The 20,921-nt window shown below is 37.5% G+C and overlaps 1 protein-coding gene across 3 annotated transcripts in view; it reads left to right on the forward strand.

Annotated features, from left to right (window-relative positions):
* Positions 1 to 20,921, forward strand: part of DMD (dystrophin) — a 1,878,371-nt gene that overhangs the window by 1,117,610 nt on the left and 739,840 nt on the right. For all 3 annotated transcript variants that reach the window (XM_054566574.1, XM_054566573.1, XM_054566575.1), the window contains 2 exons: positions 12,266 to 12,413; positions 16,280 to 16,429. In XM_054566574.1, coding sequence (XP_054422549.1) covers positions 12,266 to 12,413; positions 16,280 to 16,429 — 298 coding nt within the window. The remainder of the gene's footprint in view (positions 1 to 12,265; positions 12,414 to 16,279; positions 16,430 to 20,921) is intronic.

Consider the following 20,921-nt stretch of genomic DNA (forward strand, 5'->3'; position numbering starts at 1 on the left):
CCCCCCTTAGATTCCACGTATTAGTGCGGTCATACAATATTTGTTTTTCTGGGTCTGGCTTATTTCACTTGCCACACTGTCATCTACATTTATCCACATTATCATAAATGACAGGATTTCTCTCTTCCTTAATGCAGAACAATGTTCTATTCCTTATATGCATATTCTGCATTTTCTTTGTCCACTGATGGACACTTAGGTTGCTTCCGTGTTTGGGGTATTGTCAATACTGCTACAATGAAGATGAGTGTGCAGACTCCTCTTTGAGATAATGGTTTCTTTTCCTTTGGATATATACCCAAAAGCGTAATTGCTGGATTACATGGTAATTCTATTTTTAATTTTTGGGGGAACCTCTGCACTATTTTCTATAACGCTGAATGCCCATTCCTTCCCACAGTGTACAAGGGCACCTTTTCCTCCACGACCTTGCCAATCCTGGTACTCTCTTACCTTTTTTATAATAGCCATTCGAACAGGAATGAGCTAAATTAGTTTTGATCTGAAGTAGATTATGATAAATTAAGATTCATATGTAATCTTTAGAGTAACTGCCAAGAAAATACATCTAAAATATAATTTTAAACAAGAGGAATTAAAATTGTATGCTAAAAATATCTATTTAACAAAAGAAGGCAGTAAAAAAATAAAGGACCAAAAAAGACACGAGACATAACAAAAAAATAGCAAAATGCCAGAAATAAGCACAACTATATCAGCAGTTGTAGTAAATGTGAGTTTATTAAGCATTCCAATTAAAAGGTATTGCAGGCAGGATTTTTCAAAAAGACCCAACTACATTTTATCTGAAAGACAAACACTTCAGAGCCAAAGACATAGAGTTTGAAAGTAAAATATATGCACCCCCTTGTCAATGCAGCCTTCTCTGATTACCCTTTATAAAATTTCAACCACCCTGCAGCCCCATCCAATATTCCCTCTCTTCCTTCTTTCTTCTCTATAGCACTTTCCTCTATATCACAGTCTATGTATTTCGCTTCTTTTTCTCGTTTATTGTCTGTCTTCCCACAAGAGCAAAGATTGTTGCCTACATTCAGTGCAATACCGTTGGACACGGGTGGGCCCTTAACAAATGTTTGTGACATTGTAATCATACATCTACTTCACCTACAAGTGGTCTCATGTGGTGGCACATTTACTCACAGATTGGATTTTGCCTCTAATTGCGTTTCCCCTCCAATATTTGTTAAGGAAGCTTGTCAGAAGAGAGAAATAGAGCTGTCAACTGGCTCATCAAAAAGCTCAGTTTCCAATAGCCCCCCTGTGTACTCATGCATGCTTTGTAAATACTTTTATGTGTATAATTATGTTGGCTTAGGCAAAATTCTGAGAGAGAGCGAGCATTCAGTACCCAGATTCTTCCCCCCCCTTTTAAAAAAACTCTGTTTTTCTGCCACTTGTTGAACGCTATTAGTTGAAGCACTAGGCTAAAACTGGGCTTTCTGGGAATAAATTTAACTCACACAACCACACTGTGAAGTCTTTATTGACCCAATTTTAAGATGCAGAAACAGAGGTCTATAGAGATTGAGTAACTTGTCCAAGTTCACATACTCAACTAATAACATCCAGGGCTTAGCTTGGGACTTTTTTTTTTTTTTTTTTTTTTTTTTGGTTTTGAGTGGTTTTCATTGCTGGGCTTCATGATTTCCCTTTTTGTTCTCCACTTGTACCCACAAGTTGCTAATGTTTTTCGTAATATGGAGAAATAAATGACTAGAAGTCTTGGTATGTTAGACCTCTCAGGAGCATTTGATTTTAATAAGGCACAAGCTGTAGGCAAAATGAATGACTGTCGTATGGTGTAACTCAAGCATGAATGTTTTCTTTCTTAAGAAGTACCTTATATTTGAATCCTTCTGAAGTGGCTCAAATTACAAGATACACACTTGTTTTATTTTGCTTAAAACAACGAAGTGCTGTTGGGGAAAGACATATTGGCTGAATCTCAATGGAGGCTTATTTTGGTTGCTTTAGAAGTCACTTGATAGAGGAGGGAAAAAAGGAAGAAAACACATTTAACAGAAGTAGTGATTAACTTCGGCAGTATGACATCACAATTTCAAGAATATGGTGTTGTTCTAAACAAGCTCTAGAAAGACTGTTTTAACAGCATCTCAGTATGTGGTTACATTGTAGAGCTCCATGGACATATGGCAGTGAAAAAAGAAAGCTGTCTTTACATAACATAAAACTGTCTTATGTTATGTAAATGTGTGCTTATGGCTTAGAATAAAATTTCCAGTAGAACATTAGACATGGATTCAGCAGTACTGCCTGCAGGCCACACGGGTGGGAGTGGACATGATACCTTCTAGGAAACTGAATTAGATGCCTCATAAAGAGCATCCATCATCAGGATGACGATGCCGGTGTTGAAGATGCATGTGGAGAATGTTTACACAATTGTTACTTAAACTGCGAATGGATACGTATGATCTCTCTAATATAATATTTTATATCATTAAAAATTAGTCTGTGCAAATTCACTATCGTTCTATCCACATTTTCCAAAGTGTCTATGTCACAGTTGATCAAAAACTTAGAGAGGAACGTCTCATTTAGAAAATGGGATAGTCACGTTCTATATGGTTATAGATGGTATATAACTGTCCAGAGCTTCGATGTCTTCACCGGGAATATTAGGAAGGCAGTGCAAGAGCTGTATTGAATATTAAAAGAGATTCAAAGGTGAAAATATTTCACACTCGGCCTGAAACACTCAGGAGATGCCCCTCCCTCTAAAATCATGCCGTGTAATTTTACAGCCGTTTCCTCTGACTGTAAGAGCAGGCCCACAGAAAATGCTCACTGAGAGTTAATGTTAAATACGTTGAATTTGGTGATGCACTGGTAACTCTTCCTTTCTGATTATGCAGACCTCTCCCCATGTTATGATTATATGCCTTCTGAACTGCATTAAGAGCATTTATAATGTAAGTGGCAAAAATAGCCAATATTTCAAACAGAAGACATTCTTTTTTTTTTTTTAAAAAAAAGCTAAATGTATTGAAATGTATCTAAAAAGTAAAATATTTAGCACTTAATTGCGGATGGACAATGTTAAATATCCCATTCATTATTATTATTACCACGTGCCTGAATAAATCCTACCATAAGCATTAAGTGAGTAGGTAAACAAAGAAATAACACTTCATGTGATGAATGCCAGTATAAAGCACATTTAAACTGTGCTGTCAGTAGACAAGCCTGGAAATGCTAACTGTGCTCCTTTGCTTCTCTGCAATCATCTGAATACAGAAATTCAAATTGCAGCTTTTAAAACTTCAAATGGAGGATTTTGAAACTTCAGAAAACACATGCGCTTGAAAAAGCAGATTATAACAAGGTCCCGATGGGCTTCGGGCACCATCTTTTTTATATTTCAAAGTATAAAAAACAAATCTAGACAAGAAATGACTACCAAAGGTTTTCATATTTAGAAAGAAGATGCCGTACTTTTTAAATATTAAATATTCAGAAAGAAGTTCTCCACAAACATTGTGTAAAAAGAAAGATTGTGACAAATAGCTTAGCCAAAGCTTTTACTTTTGAAGTGATGATTTATTCTATCTAGAGCTTCTTAAGAGTTTTCTAAATTAGTATACAGTTAATATCCATAAAATCATATGCAAGTCACTGCCTTTCAAAGTGATGCTGAAGGTTAATTAGAAAATGTACTTAATCATTTATAGTGCACGGATGAGTCCCAAATACTACTCTGTGTCCAAATACACTGTAAACATAGAAAATTTTGCAGATTTATGCTGGGAAGACAGTAAATTTTCACCAATTAATGTACTGACTTAAAGTAATCCTTACAAAAGTTACCTCTGAGATTTATTTTGTAACTTGACCAAATGATGCTTGTAATACAGAAACTGGAATAGCTAAGCTAGGAGAAGTGGTTAACCTACCAAATGGAAACATTTTAAAGCTGCAATGGTTGAAGTAGAGCATTACAGTCACAAAAATCCACAGCAGATCACCAAACAGAACCTTATTACATATAAAAAGCAAAATACTGTGGAACCTCAGTTCTCAAATGTAATTCATCCCGGAACTCTTTGGGAGAAGTGATTTGTTGGAAAACGAAGTCACGGCCAAAAGACATGAGACTGATCATACAGGTATCAGCATAAAAGGGTTTTCTGGTCAAGAACCAAAGTTTTGTTTGACAAGGAGACTTTTTTTTTTTTTTTTTTGTAAACAACTTGATTGAGAACAGAGTTGCTAAAGATGGAAGACGTTTGAGAACTGAGGCTTGACTGTATAATCGGTGGAGAATAGATTGTGCTGGGGAAAATACCAATTTCTGAAAAATTCTTCAATGACAGAAACTTAACTGTATATAAATTTAATACGTATTAAGAAATTGTTTTGTAAGACTGCTGTGTAAGCTGTCTACAAGAGACATACCTCAGAATGAAAGACACACACAAACTAGAAGTGAAGGCATAGAAAAAGATATTTCATGCAAGTGGAAAAGAAGAAAAAACTGAATGGGCTAACAATACCTAGTATCTAACAAAATAGACTTTTTGGGTGTCCAACCCACGGCCCATGGGCTGCATACAGCCCAGGGTGGCTATGAATGTGGCCCAACACAAAATCATAAATTTACTTAAAACCTTTTTGTTTGCTCATCACCTTTTGTGTTTGTGTATTTAATGTGTGGCCCAAGACAGCTCTTCTTCCAGTGTGGCCCAGAGATGCGGAAAGGTTGGACACCCCTGGAAAGACTTAAATGTTAGACGTGAAACCATAAAAAGAAAACACAGGCAGTAAAATGTCAGACATTTCTCAGAGCAGTATTTTTTTCTAATATATGCCCTTGGGCAAGGGAAACAAAAGAAAAAATAAACAAATGGGACTACATCGAACTAAAAAGTTTTTGCACAACAAAAGAAACCATCAACAAAGTGAAAAGGGAACCCACTGAATGGGAGAACATACTTGCCAATGATACATCTGATAAGGGGTTCATGTCTAGAATTTATAAAGAACTTATAAAACTCAACACCTCAAATATAATCCTGTTAAAAATGGACAAAGGACCTGAATAGACACTTCTCCAAAGACTACATAGTGATGGCCAATAGACATATGAAAAGGTGCTTGGGGCTTTGTGTGGAAAATATGAAGGGATTAAGCAAAACAAAGCAAAAAACCTCATAGACACAGACAGTGTGGTGATTACCAGAGGGAAACGCTGGTAGGGGGAAGGAAGAGAGTGTAAAGGAGCGGGGAGGGGAATAAACAGTGATGGAAGGAGACTTGACTTGAGGCGGTCAACACACAATACAGTGTACAGATGATGTATTACCGAATTTTATACTTGAAACCTGTGTAATTTATTAACCAATGTCATCCCAAGGAACTTAATTAGGGAAAAAGAATTTATTTTGTTTTTATTAACATTTTAGGATCAAGAATTCAGTAAAGGTAAATATGTAAACAATTGTAGGATGGTCACAATTTTCAGGATAATATCAATGAAAGAAATAACAAAGAAAGAAATGGAGAAGATTTTATTTAGAAACAAAAATCTTTTTCAAAGCTAAAAGGGAAGCTGGAAATATATGGTCAATAAATACATTTTTAAGACTTTGAAAATGGCTCTTACAAACAAGAAAATGCTGAAGAAAAAATGGGCAATAGGGATAGCGGACAATTGACAGTGGGAATAGAGATGAAAAATACTACATTCACACAAAATTTTTCAACGTTTCTATTAATAAAAATGTAAAACACCTCTGTGACAAACTATTTATCTTCTATCAAGTACATAAATCGTAATGCTCGATAGTGGTAACCATGTGATGAGACAGTTATTTTATAACTGTTAGTGGAAATATATGAGTGTTCTTGCTACCAGCATTGCAAAGAAATTTGGTATTCTTGTTAACTTTTCTTCCTTAGTCTAAGGAAATTAGCAGATACATGAGCCAAAATGCATAAACAAATGTATTTGTTATGGAGTTATTTATTATAATGAAAAATTGGAACCAAATGAAAAGTCGAATCACAGAAGAATGGTAAAATATGGTGTGCCCATAAATGGCTTATTACTCATCCCAAAAATCAATTTTTCAGAGAATAATTAATGACCTAAGAAAATACAGTAGAATATTAAATGAGGAAAATAGGTACAGAATGTTTATAGGGTTTGATCCCAATTAAATATATAAATCTCAAATACAATGAATAAGTAAATCTCTCCTCTTTTCATTTGTTGGATTTTGGCTTTTTCTCCCTGAAATTATCAGTTTCTAGATGAAGGTTGAGAAAAGCCTTCCCCATCAGTCCAGGTTTTACGGATGTAATTAGATTTTAGCAAGTTTTTACTGAGCTAAAGTGAGGAAAATTGGTAGCAATAAGGTTGTTCTCAGTATTCAGGACACTGTGCAACATGACCTGTGGTCAAATACTAACAGGGACAAAGATTTGCAAAGAGAGTACAAAAGAAAGATGAGGTAGAGTAGAAAACCACCCTTGAAATCTAGACCCAAGGAATTGAACTGGCTTAGAGATTTTAAACAAACAACAAATGTCTATAGTTGGTTTTCTCCTTCTTCTGGAATTGCTTCTAAGTTGAGAGTCAGGGGGAAAATGGTGCTCTCCCACCTCTAAAACAAGCTGTCAGCAGCTGAGACCAGCCACTTCCCCACAGGGTACACTGAGAAGTCACAGTGGTATTAGGTCTCCTACCAGCGATTTCCATCTTCCTCTGTACCCCATGTCCCAGATAGTTATTAAGAGGACCGACCAGGGATGAAATAGCTTTGTGGGGAGTGCAGTGTTCATGGTGAGGGTCAGCATAATGTACTCTCAGCGGGAGTACATATCATGTACTCAGCCAAATAAGGGGGGAGCACCCCCGAGACCGTATGTGAGGTGCTGGACAGAATCCGGTTCCAGACGACCCAGGGTCGAACACTGGATTGACCACTGATCAGTTGTATGACCTTAGGCCAAATAGTAAGCCTCATTTCCTGTCGGTGGTAAATGAAAGACTAGTGGCCATCTCATGGTAGTAATGTGACAAGTTGGGTCTTGATTCAGTGGCTGCCATGTAGCAATGAAACCGGAAAAGCCGGCGTTCATGCTGCCTGTCACCTACCAGACCCAATAAGCAGAGACAGGGATGGAATCTTCACAGGCACTTTATTCAGATGCCGGTGATCTGAAAGGATGGTCGGTTTGTACCCTAACAGACCGTCTTACTTTTGGTTTCAAGCCAGCCTTTTTCACATGGGGGCCAAACTATAAGTAAGGGATTTGGAGTTCAGGAAAGAGGTTAATCAGATAAAAACTGCAGTCTGGCAATTTTCCTAATATCCTTTCATCCGCTGACCGGTCATGTCATTTTCTTTATCTGGGTCCTTTCTCCTGGGCAGTTTTCTTGATCTGTGCCCTGGGTGGCAGACTGTCTCTCCCAGGAACACAGTGGCTAAGACACCACCTTGATTGCTTACAGTCTTTTCTGGAGCACAAAGGTCAATCGCTTGTGGTCTCCTGGAGCCAGGGTGGGCCCGTACCTGCAGTTCCTGAAACAATAGCTTTTCGCATGCATTAACTACTAGGTTTATTAACTATTCCCTAAACCTAAACTTTTCCAACTCTTGAGTCCCCCATCAGTAAGTGCTCAGTACTTATTAGCTAATAATCTCTCTTTTTATCCACCAGTGCTTGGAATCTCCTTCTACATTTTCCATTTATCCTGTCTTCTCCTTTTTCTTGGCTACATCTTCATGATTTGGACTGTGATAGTCTGCCTATTTTGATAGTCCCGTACTGGATTCCTCAGTCTCTTGCCTTACCACATGTACCCATGTTTTTTCTTCACAAAAGAGCCAGAGTGAGCTTTAGATGAAAGAAATCTTCCTCTACTCGAACGCTTTAAGTAGTTCATCACCTACAAATTAAAACAAAACCTTCTCGGTGCTTCATAACCTGGACTCCAGTCACCTCACCATCTTTCTCTCCTGACCTTTCTTCCATAAATCTTGTGTATTTCACTGACTGGTAATGTTAATAATAGACATTAATGTAGGCAGCCGTAGTTTACGTGCACGAGAGGGGCCAAAGTATTTGCCATTGGCAAATACTTGTAAAGTCAAACATGAATTCCAATGGAAATTAATGCCAAATCTTTATTGACTTTATTAATAAAAAATAAGCTCAATCATCAGGCAGATAATGCCAGTAATACCAATATCTGTTTGTAGTTACAAAGTAAAGATAACAGTTAAACTGTTATTACATTGTGCATTTTTTTTTTTCAAATCTATAACAAGCAGCAACTTGGTAGCAGCCAAAAGACCCTCATTCACTACGTCATGGTGGGAAGCTGTGCAGACTGACCAACTTTCATCCATTCTAATTTGCATAATTTATCACATTAACATCACTGAAATCAGGATTGGTTTTACAATCTCTGCTGGTCAGGCCAGATGTGTTTTAGAAGAGAATCCAAGAAACAGCAAGCAGTAGAACCCCCTTAAAAAATGCTACACGAGCCCTGGCTGGTGTGGCTCAGTGGATTGAGTGCCAGCCTGCAAACCAAAGAGTCACTGGTTCAATTCCCAGTCAAGGCACGTGCCTGGGTTGTGGGCCAGGACCCCGCTTCGGGGCACGTGGGAGGCAACCACTCATTGATGTTTCTTGCCCTCTCTTTTTCCCTCCCTTCTCCTCTCTCTAATAATAAATAAAATCTATAAAAAAAGAAATGCTACATGGCTAGCACTCTTGATTTCACAGAGGATGATATTGTGTGGAAGATAGCTGTTACTCTGAATGCAGAAGTGATCTAGGACAGTCAGACTCTAAATGGGAGGAAATTTTAGCAATACCTCACCAATATTTTCCCTTGCATTTTACATTTTTTGTATATGCAAGGGGAATGTATGACAAGTGATAAGTGTCATAGATTAAACAACATGATTCCCCATTCCAAACCATCCTAGAACTTAGTATGGTATGATATGACCTGCAACTGAAGGTGTATTTGATTTGGTGAAATACCGTGGTGCACATTGGTGAGTACATTAGACCAAGTATGCCTGAGGAAAATAAAGGTACTATACATCCATAAAATTTAATGAAGAAAAATAATATTTAACCACATGAGGAAAATTTCTACAATATACTGCTAAACAAAAAGGTTTCCATGCAGCGTGGAGATTATCCACATTACAGTAATATACACACATATATACACACAGCTAAAACGACTGAAAGCATGTGTCGAAAAGTAAACCATATAGTGAGATTTTAAGGAGTTTTTGTTTCCCTCTTTGGATATTTTTAAAAGACTTTCAGAGATTTATGCAATGAAAATGTATTACTTTTGTAATTAGAATTTGTATTTGTAAAACTAAGGCAAACTGTAGTGGGGTGGGGGGAGATAAAATGTGTCTGAGCCCACATCTAATAGGAAAAAAAAAAGGGATCAGTATTGCAATGAATAGGAAAGATTTTTTTTTAACTGAAATGCACGCAAGATAAAAAAGAATGATGGCAAAATTAATTCATGCATGCAGTTATTTATTTAACATTTCTCCTGTGCCAGACCTTGTTCCAGGAGCAAAGATTATAGCAGTAAATGAAACAGACAAAAATACTTACCCTCATGAGGCTAAATTTCACATGTGTGAGACAGACAACACAAATAACCAAATTGTAGTGTATGTTAGTTTTTAGAAATAAGAGAAAGATAGAACAGGGAGAAAGAATAGGACTTTGAGGGGGAGGGGCCATTCTAAGTAGGATCACAAGGGTGATCCCTTGAGGAGGTCAGGGAGCGCGCCATGTTTGATGTTTGAGGAAAGGCCATTCTAGGCAGAGAAAGCAAGTGCAAAGGCTCAGAAGTAGGAACCCATCTAAGGTGTCCAAGCAGCGAAACGAGGTGGGCACACGGTGCAATATACAGATCTAGTATTGGAGAAATGTGCGCTTGAAACCCATAGGATCCTATTAAGCAATATCACCCCTATAAATTTGATTAATTAAAAAAAGACAAGAGAAACAGAGTGTAGAGGCAAATGAAATCAGAGAGGAAAGGAGAGAGAGGATGAGCAGATTTTATAGGTCAGTGCTATTCAATAAAAACATTAGGTGAGCCACATATGTAATTTCAATTCTTCTAGCTGCCACATTAAAAAAGTAGAAATAGGAAGTGACTATCTTAAAAATGTTATTATTGGAACCTGTACATAATATAAAAGGACTAATGAGATGTTTTATTTTTTTGATTTTAAAAAGTTTTATTTTTTTATAGCAGTTTCAGTGAGATGAAGGTGCAGAGATCATTTTTTGTCCTAAATCTTCAGAATTTGCTGTGTATCTCACACTTACAGCGCGTCTCAGTTCCACTTGCATCATTTCAAGTGCTCACTAGCCACAGGCAATGGGACCTACCATATTGAGCAGCAAGGATCTAGAGCCTTTAAGATGCTGTCACTACTTTGGCTTTTGCTGTGGACGAATTGGGAAGCAATAGAAGAGTTTTGAATGCAACAGTGACAGAATATGACTTGGGTTTACAAAGTCGCTGCTGTACTAAGAATGGAGAAGAGAATGGCTCTTCCCATACCCCAGAAAAGACATTGGACAAGCTCTAATTAAAGAGCAAATCTGAGTATAGATGAGCATGAATCCAATAACTGGACCTGGTTTGGAGAGTGAATGTGATTGTAGTTTCCTTGACTCACCGTCTTTGTATAGGAGGTAAGACAGGCTGTCTTATTCCCAGATGTAGAGATCTCTCTTCATGCCTCAAGACCCAGGTAGACATTATCTTCTCTAGGACATGCCCTGCTCCAGAAATAAGTTATCCTCTTACAATATTTTCTCACAGTCATTGATTTAATATGCTTGTTACCTCTCATGGACTGTGAGATCCTCAAGACAAGGTGCATAACACAGCTATCTTTGATTCTAATGCCCAGTTGAGTTTCTGGAAGTTCGTAAGCCCTCAATAAATATTTGTTAACTTGAAGCACAAAAAAAAAATTTAGCTGAAATGAAAACAACCTAAATGTCCACCCGTTGAGATACGTTTGCATATTTATGCAATGCAATACTATACAGCCAGGAGAATAAGTAAATTAAACTACATGCAACATGAATGATCATTGTAAACTGTATGTTGAATGAAAGAGACAAGATACAGAAGAGTATATACCATATGATGCCATATACCTAATGTTTATTACAGGCAAGTTAATCAAAGTTGACAGGATATTGATTATACTTGGAGTATAGCAACTGTCAGGGGCAAATGTGGCCTCTGGGCTTCTGACAACATTCTATTTCTTTTTGTGGCTATTTGGTGCGTCCGATTTTTAAAACTATATTGAGCTATACAGTTAAATATGAGCATTTTTTATATGCATATTATACTCCAATTAAAAGCTTATACACAAGAGAGATATATAGCTCCCAAAAGACAGCAAAACAAAAAAATTGTAAATTATTTAAAGTGCAGGTCATTTTGCTCAACTGTAAAAGTGTTACAACTCAATATGTAAGAAGAAATTTATGGCTAATTGAATAACATACAGTATATGCATCTTTATAATTAAAAACTTCCACTAGTACAGCATATGTTAAGTATGTTAAATCAATTCTCCTCTCTCCTTAAAAAGGATTGTGAGTCATAATTTGGAAAACATTGTAATGTGTACTAATTTAGTGTTTTTTATTTTAATTCCCTTGTTGTTACTTTTACCATGCAGCTTTCCATAAAGGTATATTTTAAGCATTTTAAAACATGCCACTTCATATTATGTATCTACTCCAGCACAGTGGTTCCCAGCCAAGAGCAGTTTTGCCTCCAATGGGACACTTGGCAATGTGGCGACACATTCTTGGTTGTCACAACTTGGGCAAAGGCCAGGGATACAGCTAAACTTCATGCACCGATAGCCCCTAACAACTGAGAATTCTCTAACCCTAAATTTCAGCAGGGTTGAGGTCGAGCAACACTGCTCTGGTTTAATAAAATAATGTTGGAATTTTAAATTTAAGATTCTTTACCAACTTAATCTCATACTTCAGAGATTTTTTTTGACATGTTGAAATTACTTTGCCCGAAGTCGGTGAATTTTCTTAAAAATTATATTAACACCTTTTAAATTGCTTACATTCTTGAAGGTATGTGCTGTTTTTTTTTGTTTTTTTTTAAAAGGGAAGTTTGAGAAATATGTTGTTCGTAACAATTTTATTTTTCTTTCTCCAGGCTAGAAGAACAAAAGAATATCTTATCAGAATTTCAAAGAGATTTAAATGAATTTATTTTATGGTCAGAAGAAGTGGATAACATTACTAGTATTCCACTTGAACCTGAAAATGAGCAGCAGCTAAAAGAAAAACTTGAACAAATCAAGGTAATTTTATTTTCTAAAGTCCCCCAGGGTCTACTTGTATAAAAGAGTATATAAATCTATTTTTTTAATCTATTTAACCATTGATTTCCTGCCCATTAGGTTATTGATAGTTCCTCACTGGTGTTTCTCACAACTTTCTTTTGTCTCAATCTAGTATTTTCCAATATGTATATATGTTTGAACGTGTATATGTGTGTGTATATACATACATATATATGTAAACTGCAGGGCAGCATTTTAAATGGATTTGAAATTAATTTTAGACATAGAAATCCACAGCTCCAAATTATTTTGAAAATCGGTTAGAATCTTTATGGGAATCAACCCCCTTTCTTAGGGAAGATCATTCCCACTATGTCAGCCTCTAATTAAAGGTGTTCGCTTTGCCTGGAGCAATGTCTTGTTTTGGTTGGTTTGGGGGCGGGGCCTTGGTGTTGGTTCATGGTCTAATATTGGTTGAATAGACATCCAGTTTATTCAAGGTGCTTTTCACACCTTCCCACTGTCTTGCCTGTCTCACCTGGCTGCCTTACATGCTCTAATTGTGCAGTTGGATTAAGTTTCATGGTTTTAGTTTTAGGAAAGAAAATCTTTTAGACCTGTTTTACTTTCAATCTTGAAAGGAAGGTGAACAGGAAAGGGAAATTAACATTAATCATCCCCTATTTTGTGCTAAGTATTAGGTATATTTACATCTGCTGTTTTATTTAATCTTTATATCATACTTCCAAAGTGGTTGCTGCTATCCTCATTTCTCAAGGTCACACAATCAAAGTAGAAGGGAATTGCTTCTTTATCAATGATTCACTTGGTTTGCACATGCAAATTAGACTCCAGTGTCAACCACCAATTCCTTTGAAACATTTATACCTGAACAGAAGATAAAAGTATGAAAATTATTGCCTGATTCAGTAAACAAATACCGAGCACCTACTGCTCTATGTCAGATATTGCACTAGGTATTTGAGATTCAAAAATAAAATGTTTTGAGTCTACACTTCATTTGACTATGGTTATGTCATGGAAAAATGAACTCAATCTGTTCTTAAAAATTCATCTTTTCTAAATAGTGTCACTGATAGCAATATAATTGATAACTCATTTCAGAAACATGTTTAGTGGCTACTATTTATGTTACTGAACAAATGGACCCATGGGGGCTGGTGCCCAGATGCTATTACTGAAACAACACCACCCCCTTCCCCGGGGTCCCTCTGTTGTAGGCCCTTTGCCCGCCACGCTTGGAATTATGGCTCTGAATGGCAGAGTTTGGTGAAAAGGAAAGGAACTATTTATTCAGAAGTTATACAGGTTTGATTAATGGCTAATTGTCACCCTTAAACCTCAAAATCCCTTTAAAACAACCACCAGCACACACACCGTCCCGCCTTCCCCCGCTTTGCCCAGTTAGGCCAGTCAGCGTACCGTCCTTCAGAAGAAAAAAAGAACAGGAGTCCGGGGCTCGGCTAGGCAGGCCTCTCGCGAGGCTCAGCACCATCCGCTGCATCGCCGCTCTTAATCCATAACCATGCGGCACCTTCTCCTGGCCCACTCGCAAGAGTCCTCTCTCCCCTCTTTCTTCCCATGTGGTCTTCACACAGTTTCCCAGAGTCTGTGACCCTTTGTCTCTCCTGCAGGCCTCTGTCTCTCCTCCTCCTCTCTCCCAGTTACAGTCTGCATTCAGTCTTTTAAACCTTCCTGATTAGCCTTGGTGATATGCAAAATAACCCTCTTTGCAAATGAGGAACGAAGCTATCCTGTTATTGACATGCAAAATGACTCTCAATGGCCCTGCTCAAGGCTCCCATCCCCCATGGCACCCTGCCGTGGGGTGGGGAGAATATATTTTTCTTGGACACCCCAATCTCTGGACCCCGTCACAAATACCCTTTGGGGTGGCCCTGGCTGTGCCCTGTTACATTTATTAATAAATACACATTGATTTTGCTTCTAACATCTGGATCAGGACTGTCCAGTGGAAATTTTGTGATGATGGAAATGTTTTACATTATCTACTTCAGTAGCCACTAGCTGTAAGTGCCTTTTGAGTACTTGGAAAGTAGCTAATGAGACTGAGGAACTGAGGTTTTATTTTACTGAACTTAATATAAAATTAAATAGCATCATGTGGCGAGTTGTTCTGTATTGGACACTGCAACTCTAGGTGACACATATAAATAAAAGACAGTTGTTAAATCCATGGTGGTTTTGTAAATCTTAGGAAAAGGCATTTATAATGTGATGCTGAATGAATAAGAGAAATTGGAGGATGTCAAAGAGTCAAAAATAAGGGTTCAGGGATGAAATTCCCTGTCACAGGGGAGCACCGCGTGGGGCACCCCTGGATCTGAGGGTGACTGTCCGGAGCCAGCTGAGGAGGGAGCGGGGCTCTCAATCCTGCAGAGCCCGGCCCAGGGTTGTCACAGATGGGGGCACGAGTCATCGCAAACACTTCTCTGTTTGCCAGGAGAGGGGACCTGGCTCTTCCCTCTGGGGGAGAGAAGGCCCCGAACCCCTGTGTCAAAGGATTTTATTGAGAACCCCATGCACAGGGGTGTGGATGCAAAGCTCATCAGTCATTGTCAACAGGCTATGTTTACAGAAAACAAATAGAGACCATAGATAACAATTGGAGGAACACGAGAGATCTGCCTCAGGTCAGGGTCTATGAATAATGTAAATCTCCTTCCCAGGATGAGCTGGTTGTCATCGCTTTTGAGGGAAGAACAAAGCGTGCTTCCAGGAACTTACTTCTAGGCCTGATTGTCCCTGGGAACCGCCCATCCGGTTTAGGGCTGTACCTGCCTTTAGTATTGTTTCAAGCTTGAACCAGGCGGGCGGGGCAAAGCCACCAAGAGGGAAGGAGACTTCTTTCAGATAGAATGAGGACTATGGCCATGTCCAAGCCGAGCTGAGGGGTGCGGGCCTTTTTCCCCTTTCTCTGTGTCCCCCAAGTTCTTGTCTGCTTCCCATACCAGCCGATGGCTGTCTTAGGTCATCTCTCCTCATGAGAGAACTTACCCGTCATCAACAACCGACCATCACAGGGCCAAGCAGGCTGACGTGAGGGAGGCAGGGGCTGCGCTCCTGCCAAGGGAACAGGTTTTGTCTCCTCAGTGGCCTGTTTTCCCAAAGCCTCCTTGATTATTTCCAGCCTTGGGGCCCTCTCACCTGTCAGTGGGGCTACAGTTCCTGAAACCAGACAGGGTGTTGCCCAACAATTCCCTAAGTTTGAATCACAGCTCTGTTGCTTCCTACATTTTTGTCTTCGGACTTGGTGCCCTGCCTCTCTGTTGGTATTTAACCGCTCTGTCTCAGATTCCTTCTACATAAGATGAAGATAATAGGATCTAACTTATAGGATTATTATGTAAAAATTAACAAATAATATATGTGGAAACCTTAGCACAATGCTTGGTACCTGGTATGTTCTCAGTGTTGGTTTTTTCTTAGTCTACAGTAATGCAATTTCATATTCAGTGGTATGTTATAGCATGGAGCCGTAATACCTAAGAGGAGGATGAATTTATCCAGATTGTTCTATTTCTGATACAGATGTGTTTTGAGACTCTTAACGCTGCTTGGGGTGTTGTTTTAGAGCTGATATCACATGGCATTTTTCTCTTGAAAAAAAAAAATCTATCTGAAATAGGATATCCCAGTCCTCTCTAGGATAGGTTTATCTACTTGAAAGTGAGTGTTTCAGTCTATCAGCTCTGCGTTCTGTAGAAAATTGTTGGTATTTGAGGTACCAGTGGGCCTTGGGTCAAGTTGTGCTTTGATAGATTAATCAATAGAGGCAAAGACAAGGCAGTTGGCATTGCGCTGTAATTCATTTTAAAAGTTGTTGCATGTGTCTGTTTCAGTTACTCGTGGAAGAGTTGCCTCTGCGCCAGGGAATTCTAAAACAATTAAATGAAACCGGAGGCACAGTGCTTGTAAGTGCTCCCATAAGCCCAGAAGAGCAAGACAAACTTGAAAACAAGCTCAAGCAGACAAACCTTCAGTGGATAAAGGTTAGACATTAATAACCATCTCTCCTGCCACATGGGCTAAATGTTGCAAGTGTTGGCTATTTGTTTTATTTCATGGTTGTTTTATGGGTGGGGGGTGGGGGTGAGGGGCTGATACGTGGGCTGGTTTCTGTTGTTGTTTTTTAACCTGACCATTTGATTTGGCCACATGATTTGTTGTTGATGGGAGGAATGGTGTTTGTGGATGATGGTACGTTAATGAGCAAATGCCAAAATGGACAACGTTATCACTTTGCATGAGTTATTCTAAATAGTGAGACTGGAAAGGGATGAACTAATTAATTCAGTGTTCGGCTGTGTTACTATAGTGACAGTATTCAAGCAAGGTGGAGGTGATCAACATGTATCATAAATGGAAATTACCTTTATGCATAGTATAGACTTAACCAATGCTAAATGGATGCTAACCTTCTCCAAAAGGTTTTTTGTCTTATTTATTTATTTTTATTTATTTAATCATTTACTTAGTTACTTAACATGTGAGTCATTATCTTTCTACCTCAGATGCTTTTTAAATCTAATATTTAAAATGTTTATCAGAATAATGCATACGTACTCTTTAAAACTAAGTGGTGCATACGAATGAATGTATAATGAAAAGAACATCAGTTAATTTATCACCATTTATCGAAAGGCAGTTCTTTTCCCATGGTACTGCTGTGGCCACTTTGTTAAGTCAAGTAAACATGTATGTGTGGCTCTGCTTCTGCATTCTCTATTCTCTTACATTATATCTGTCCTTCAACTGCTACCACAATGGCTTAATGACAGTCATTTTTGAATGGCTTTATTGAGATATAATTCCTATACCATGTTTAAGCATTTACTGGTTTTTGGCATATTTACTTTTTCAGTTGTGTTATATACCTAACATATGTCATTTTAATGACTTTAAGTGTACAATTCAGTGTCATTTGTTACATTTACAATGTGCAAACAGCACCCTCATCTTTTTCCATAACTTTTTCATCATGCCAAACAGAGATTCTGTAACCATTAAGCAATCACCCCCTATTCCCTACCCCAGCAACCCCCTTCCCAAAGTAACCTTCTAATCTGATTTCTGTCTCTATGAATTTTACCTATTGTAGATATTTCATATAATATACTCATATATATTTGTCCCCTCTGTGTCTAGATTATTTCACTTAACATATGTTTTCAAAGCTCATCCATGTTGTACCATGTATCAGAACTTCATTCCTTTTTATGACTAATATTCCACTGTATGCATACATACAATTGTTTCATTTTACAAAATTGGAATCTGGTAAAATATCCAACGTTGTTCTTTTTAGTCCAGATTGCCTTTGTTATTTTTGGTTCTTTGGTTTACCAAAGAAAGAAGGAAATGTTACCTTTTGTGACAGCATGAATGGACTTGGAGAACATGATGCTGAGTGAAATGAGCCAGTCAGAGGAAGACAAGGACCAGATGATTTCACTCCTATGTGGAATCTCGTGAACAAAATAACCTAACAAACAAAATAGAAACAGACTCATAGATACAGAGAACAGCTGTCAGAGGGAGGGGGTTTGCAAGGCCCGGTAAAAAAAAAGGTGAAGGTGTTAAGCCAAAACAAAACAACGAAAAACACCTCATAGAGACAACAGTACAAGGGGGTGGGGAGCGGCAGAAGACGATTTAAGGGGATAAAAGGTGATGGAAGGAGACTTGACTTGAGGTGGTGAACACACAGTACAATATGCAGATGATGTGTTATAGAATTGTACACCTGAAACCTATATAATTTCATTAACCAATATCACCTCGGTAAGTTCAATTTAAAAAAAGAAAAATAAAAAAACAAATAAATTTTAGAACCGACTTGTTAATTTTTATTAAAGCTTGTCAGGATATTAACTGGAATTCTGTTGAATTCGTAGATCAGTTAACATCTTTACAATATTGAGTCATCTAATCTCACATCCCTCCATTTATTTGTCGCTCTAATGCCTTTTTAGTAATATTAAGTAGTTTTCAGTCCAGAGGACTTGTACATGTTATATGAGATTGAATCCCAAACTTTTGATGTTGTGGTCCTATTATAAATGGGTTTCATTTTAAATTTTCTTTTTATTGCTGGTATATAAAATATAGTAGATTTTTTACATATTAAGTATATATCCAGTGTCCTTGCTAAATTCACCTATTAATCTTAATAGTTTATATAATCTTTTGTATTTGTTTTATGTGTGCAATCATGTCATCAAATAGAGGTAGTTTCTTTCTTTTCAGTCCTAATGATTTTATTTATTTATTTTGCATAGACCAGGACCTCCAAAAAACAACATTTAATGGAAGTAGTGATAATTGGAAGTATTGACTCATTCTCTGTCTCAGGTGGAAAGCTTTCAGTAATTTATCACTATGTTGTTAGTTGTAGTCTTTTTGGTAAGTCCCCTTAATCAGATAAGAAATTTTTCCTTATTCTCAGTGTATAAAGTCTTTATTATGAATAGGTATTGACCATATTTCAATACTTTCTGTGTAGCTATTAAAATGATTATATGATTTTTCTCCTTTGTTTGAGCGTGGCAAATTATAGCTCCTAGTTTTGGAATGTGAAACCATTCAGGGATTACCGAATGAATCCTATTGGTCACAGTGTCTTGTACTTTTTACAGATTGCTCGATTCAATTTTCTAATATGTGGGGTAGGATTTTTATATCTTTGTTCAGGTCAGAAAAAAATTGTGTTTTTCTGTAACATCCCCTTAAATGTTGATAGCAATGTTAGACTACTCTTATAAAACAAGTTGAGGGGTTCTCTCTCTTTTTTGGAAAAAGAAATTACTGAAGATTGAATTATTTCTTCCTAAGATGTTTCAAGGAATTCATTTGGAAAGCCATCTGAGCATGGAGCCATTTTTTTTTAAAGATTTTATTTATTTATTTTTAGAGAGAGGGGAAAGGAGGGAGAAAGAGAGGGAAGAGAAACATCAATGTGTGGTTGCCTCTTCAGCACCCCTTACTGGGGACCTAGCCCATCACCCAGGCATGTGCCCTGACTGGGAATTGAACCGGTGACCCTTTGGTTTGCAGGCCAGCGCTCAGTCCACTGAACCACAGCAGCCGGGGCTAGAGTCACTTTTTGTGGGAAATTTTTTGATTATTGGTTTAATTTCTTTAATAGAAACAGAGGATGGTTAGATTTTTCCTGTTTTGTATGCATCAGCTTTTGTAAGCTATGTCTTCCAAGGAATTTGTCCATAATTTTCTCTTTTGTGGCTGTAGACTTTGTTCATACAGCTAGTGATCCTTTATAGATTTATAGGTCAGAATGAAAAAATTGAAAGATGGAAAGCACTGAGTACCTGGGTGGATCTTATTGACTGGGATATTTTACTCTATGCGCTATGACAAAGAGCTGACTCTTGTGGAAAGATACCTTCAAATTCTGTAATGCGGCACACTCTACTTTGAGGTGCCCACACCAACTGCTGAGATTCTTTCTAGATACCATGTTCAATTTCTTTAGATAAGAACCACACACTTTGTGTTTTTATTGATTTTTATTTTTGCTTGTTGGTAAATGCTAAGGGAAGACCATTCATTATATGGTAGTTTTGAGCTAGGGACAGATTTCCATCTATCTACAAACTTTCAGTACTCCGATTTTAACCTGCCTCTTAGCCAAGGTTGGATCCCTCTACACCTAAGGCTACTTCTCCCTTACTTTCTATGTCCCCATAGAAACTTTCCCCATATATGCTTTTGACCCCCCAAGGATATTTTGAAACCTCTGATCCACTGTGGACCACCGTTTTGCTGCCTTACTGGGCATATTTAGTACCTGTTAACTTTGTTCTATTCAAAATAAAAAGCAAATTGTAATCCTTTAAAACCTTAGCAAAGCTATAGCAAGGAGATATTGCAGAACTGTAATTTTCACGTAATATATAATAGCTTCTTTCAAAAATGGCACAATTGCCTCTGAAGAATTGCTTGTTATTCATCAGCATCCAACAAAATTGAGAGGTATGAAGAAGTTATACTGAGAAAAGTTTCTGTACATAGGTGATTTGCAAAGAAAATAATAGAGACTTTATTTTGGATTGTGTCAGGTTATTTATTATATTTTTAAATTGATGATGCTGAAGTTCTTGTACCGGATCATTTACATGACTGATCAAATATTTATGAACTGGAAAGTACCAATTTTTGGCATTAAAATCAAAATGTGTGTTTAGATCTCTATAATTCAAGCAACTCGGTATTTGAAAAAAAATCCCATTTATTTTTATATATCAACATTTCCTTTTAGTTACGGGGATAGAGTAAAACATTTTTAGGTGAATTTTTTTTTTACTACTGAAAATGTAAACTTTCTTGTTTTAATTATTTCAGAACAGCCATGTGAAAATACAGACACTCGGGGGAATCTGTTTTCTTGGTAATTAAATTTTGTAGCCACAAAATGATACAAATACAATTATTCCTGATAGGAAGAAAACAAGGAGGAATGATATC

The sequence above is a fragment of the Pteronotus mesoamericanus genome, unplaced genomic scaffold (assembly GCF_021234165.1).
Source record: "Pteronotus mesoamericanus isolate MK-2021 breed Mesoamerican mustached bat unplaced genomic scaffold, CSHL_Meso_final contig_173, whole genome shotgun sequence".
Taxonomy (NCBI): domain Eukaryota; kingdom Metazoa; phylum Chordata; class Mammalia; order Chiroptera; family Mormoopidae; genus Pteronotus; species Pteronotus mesoamericanus.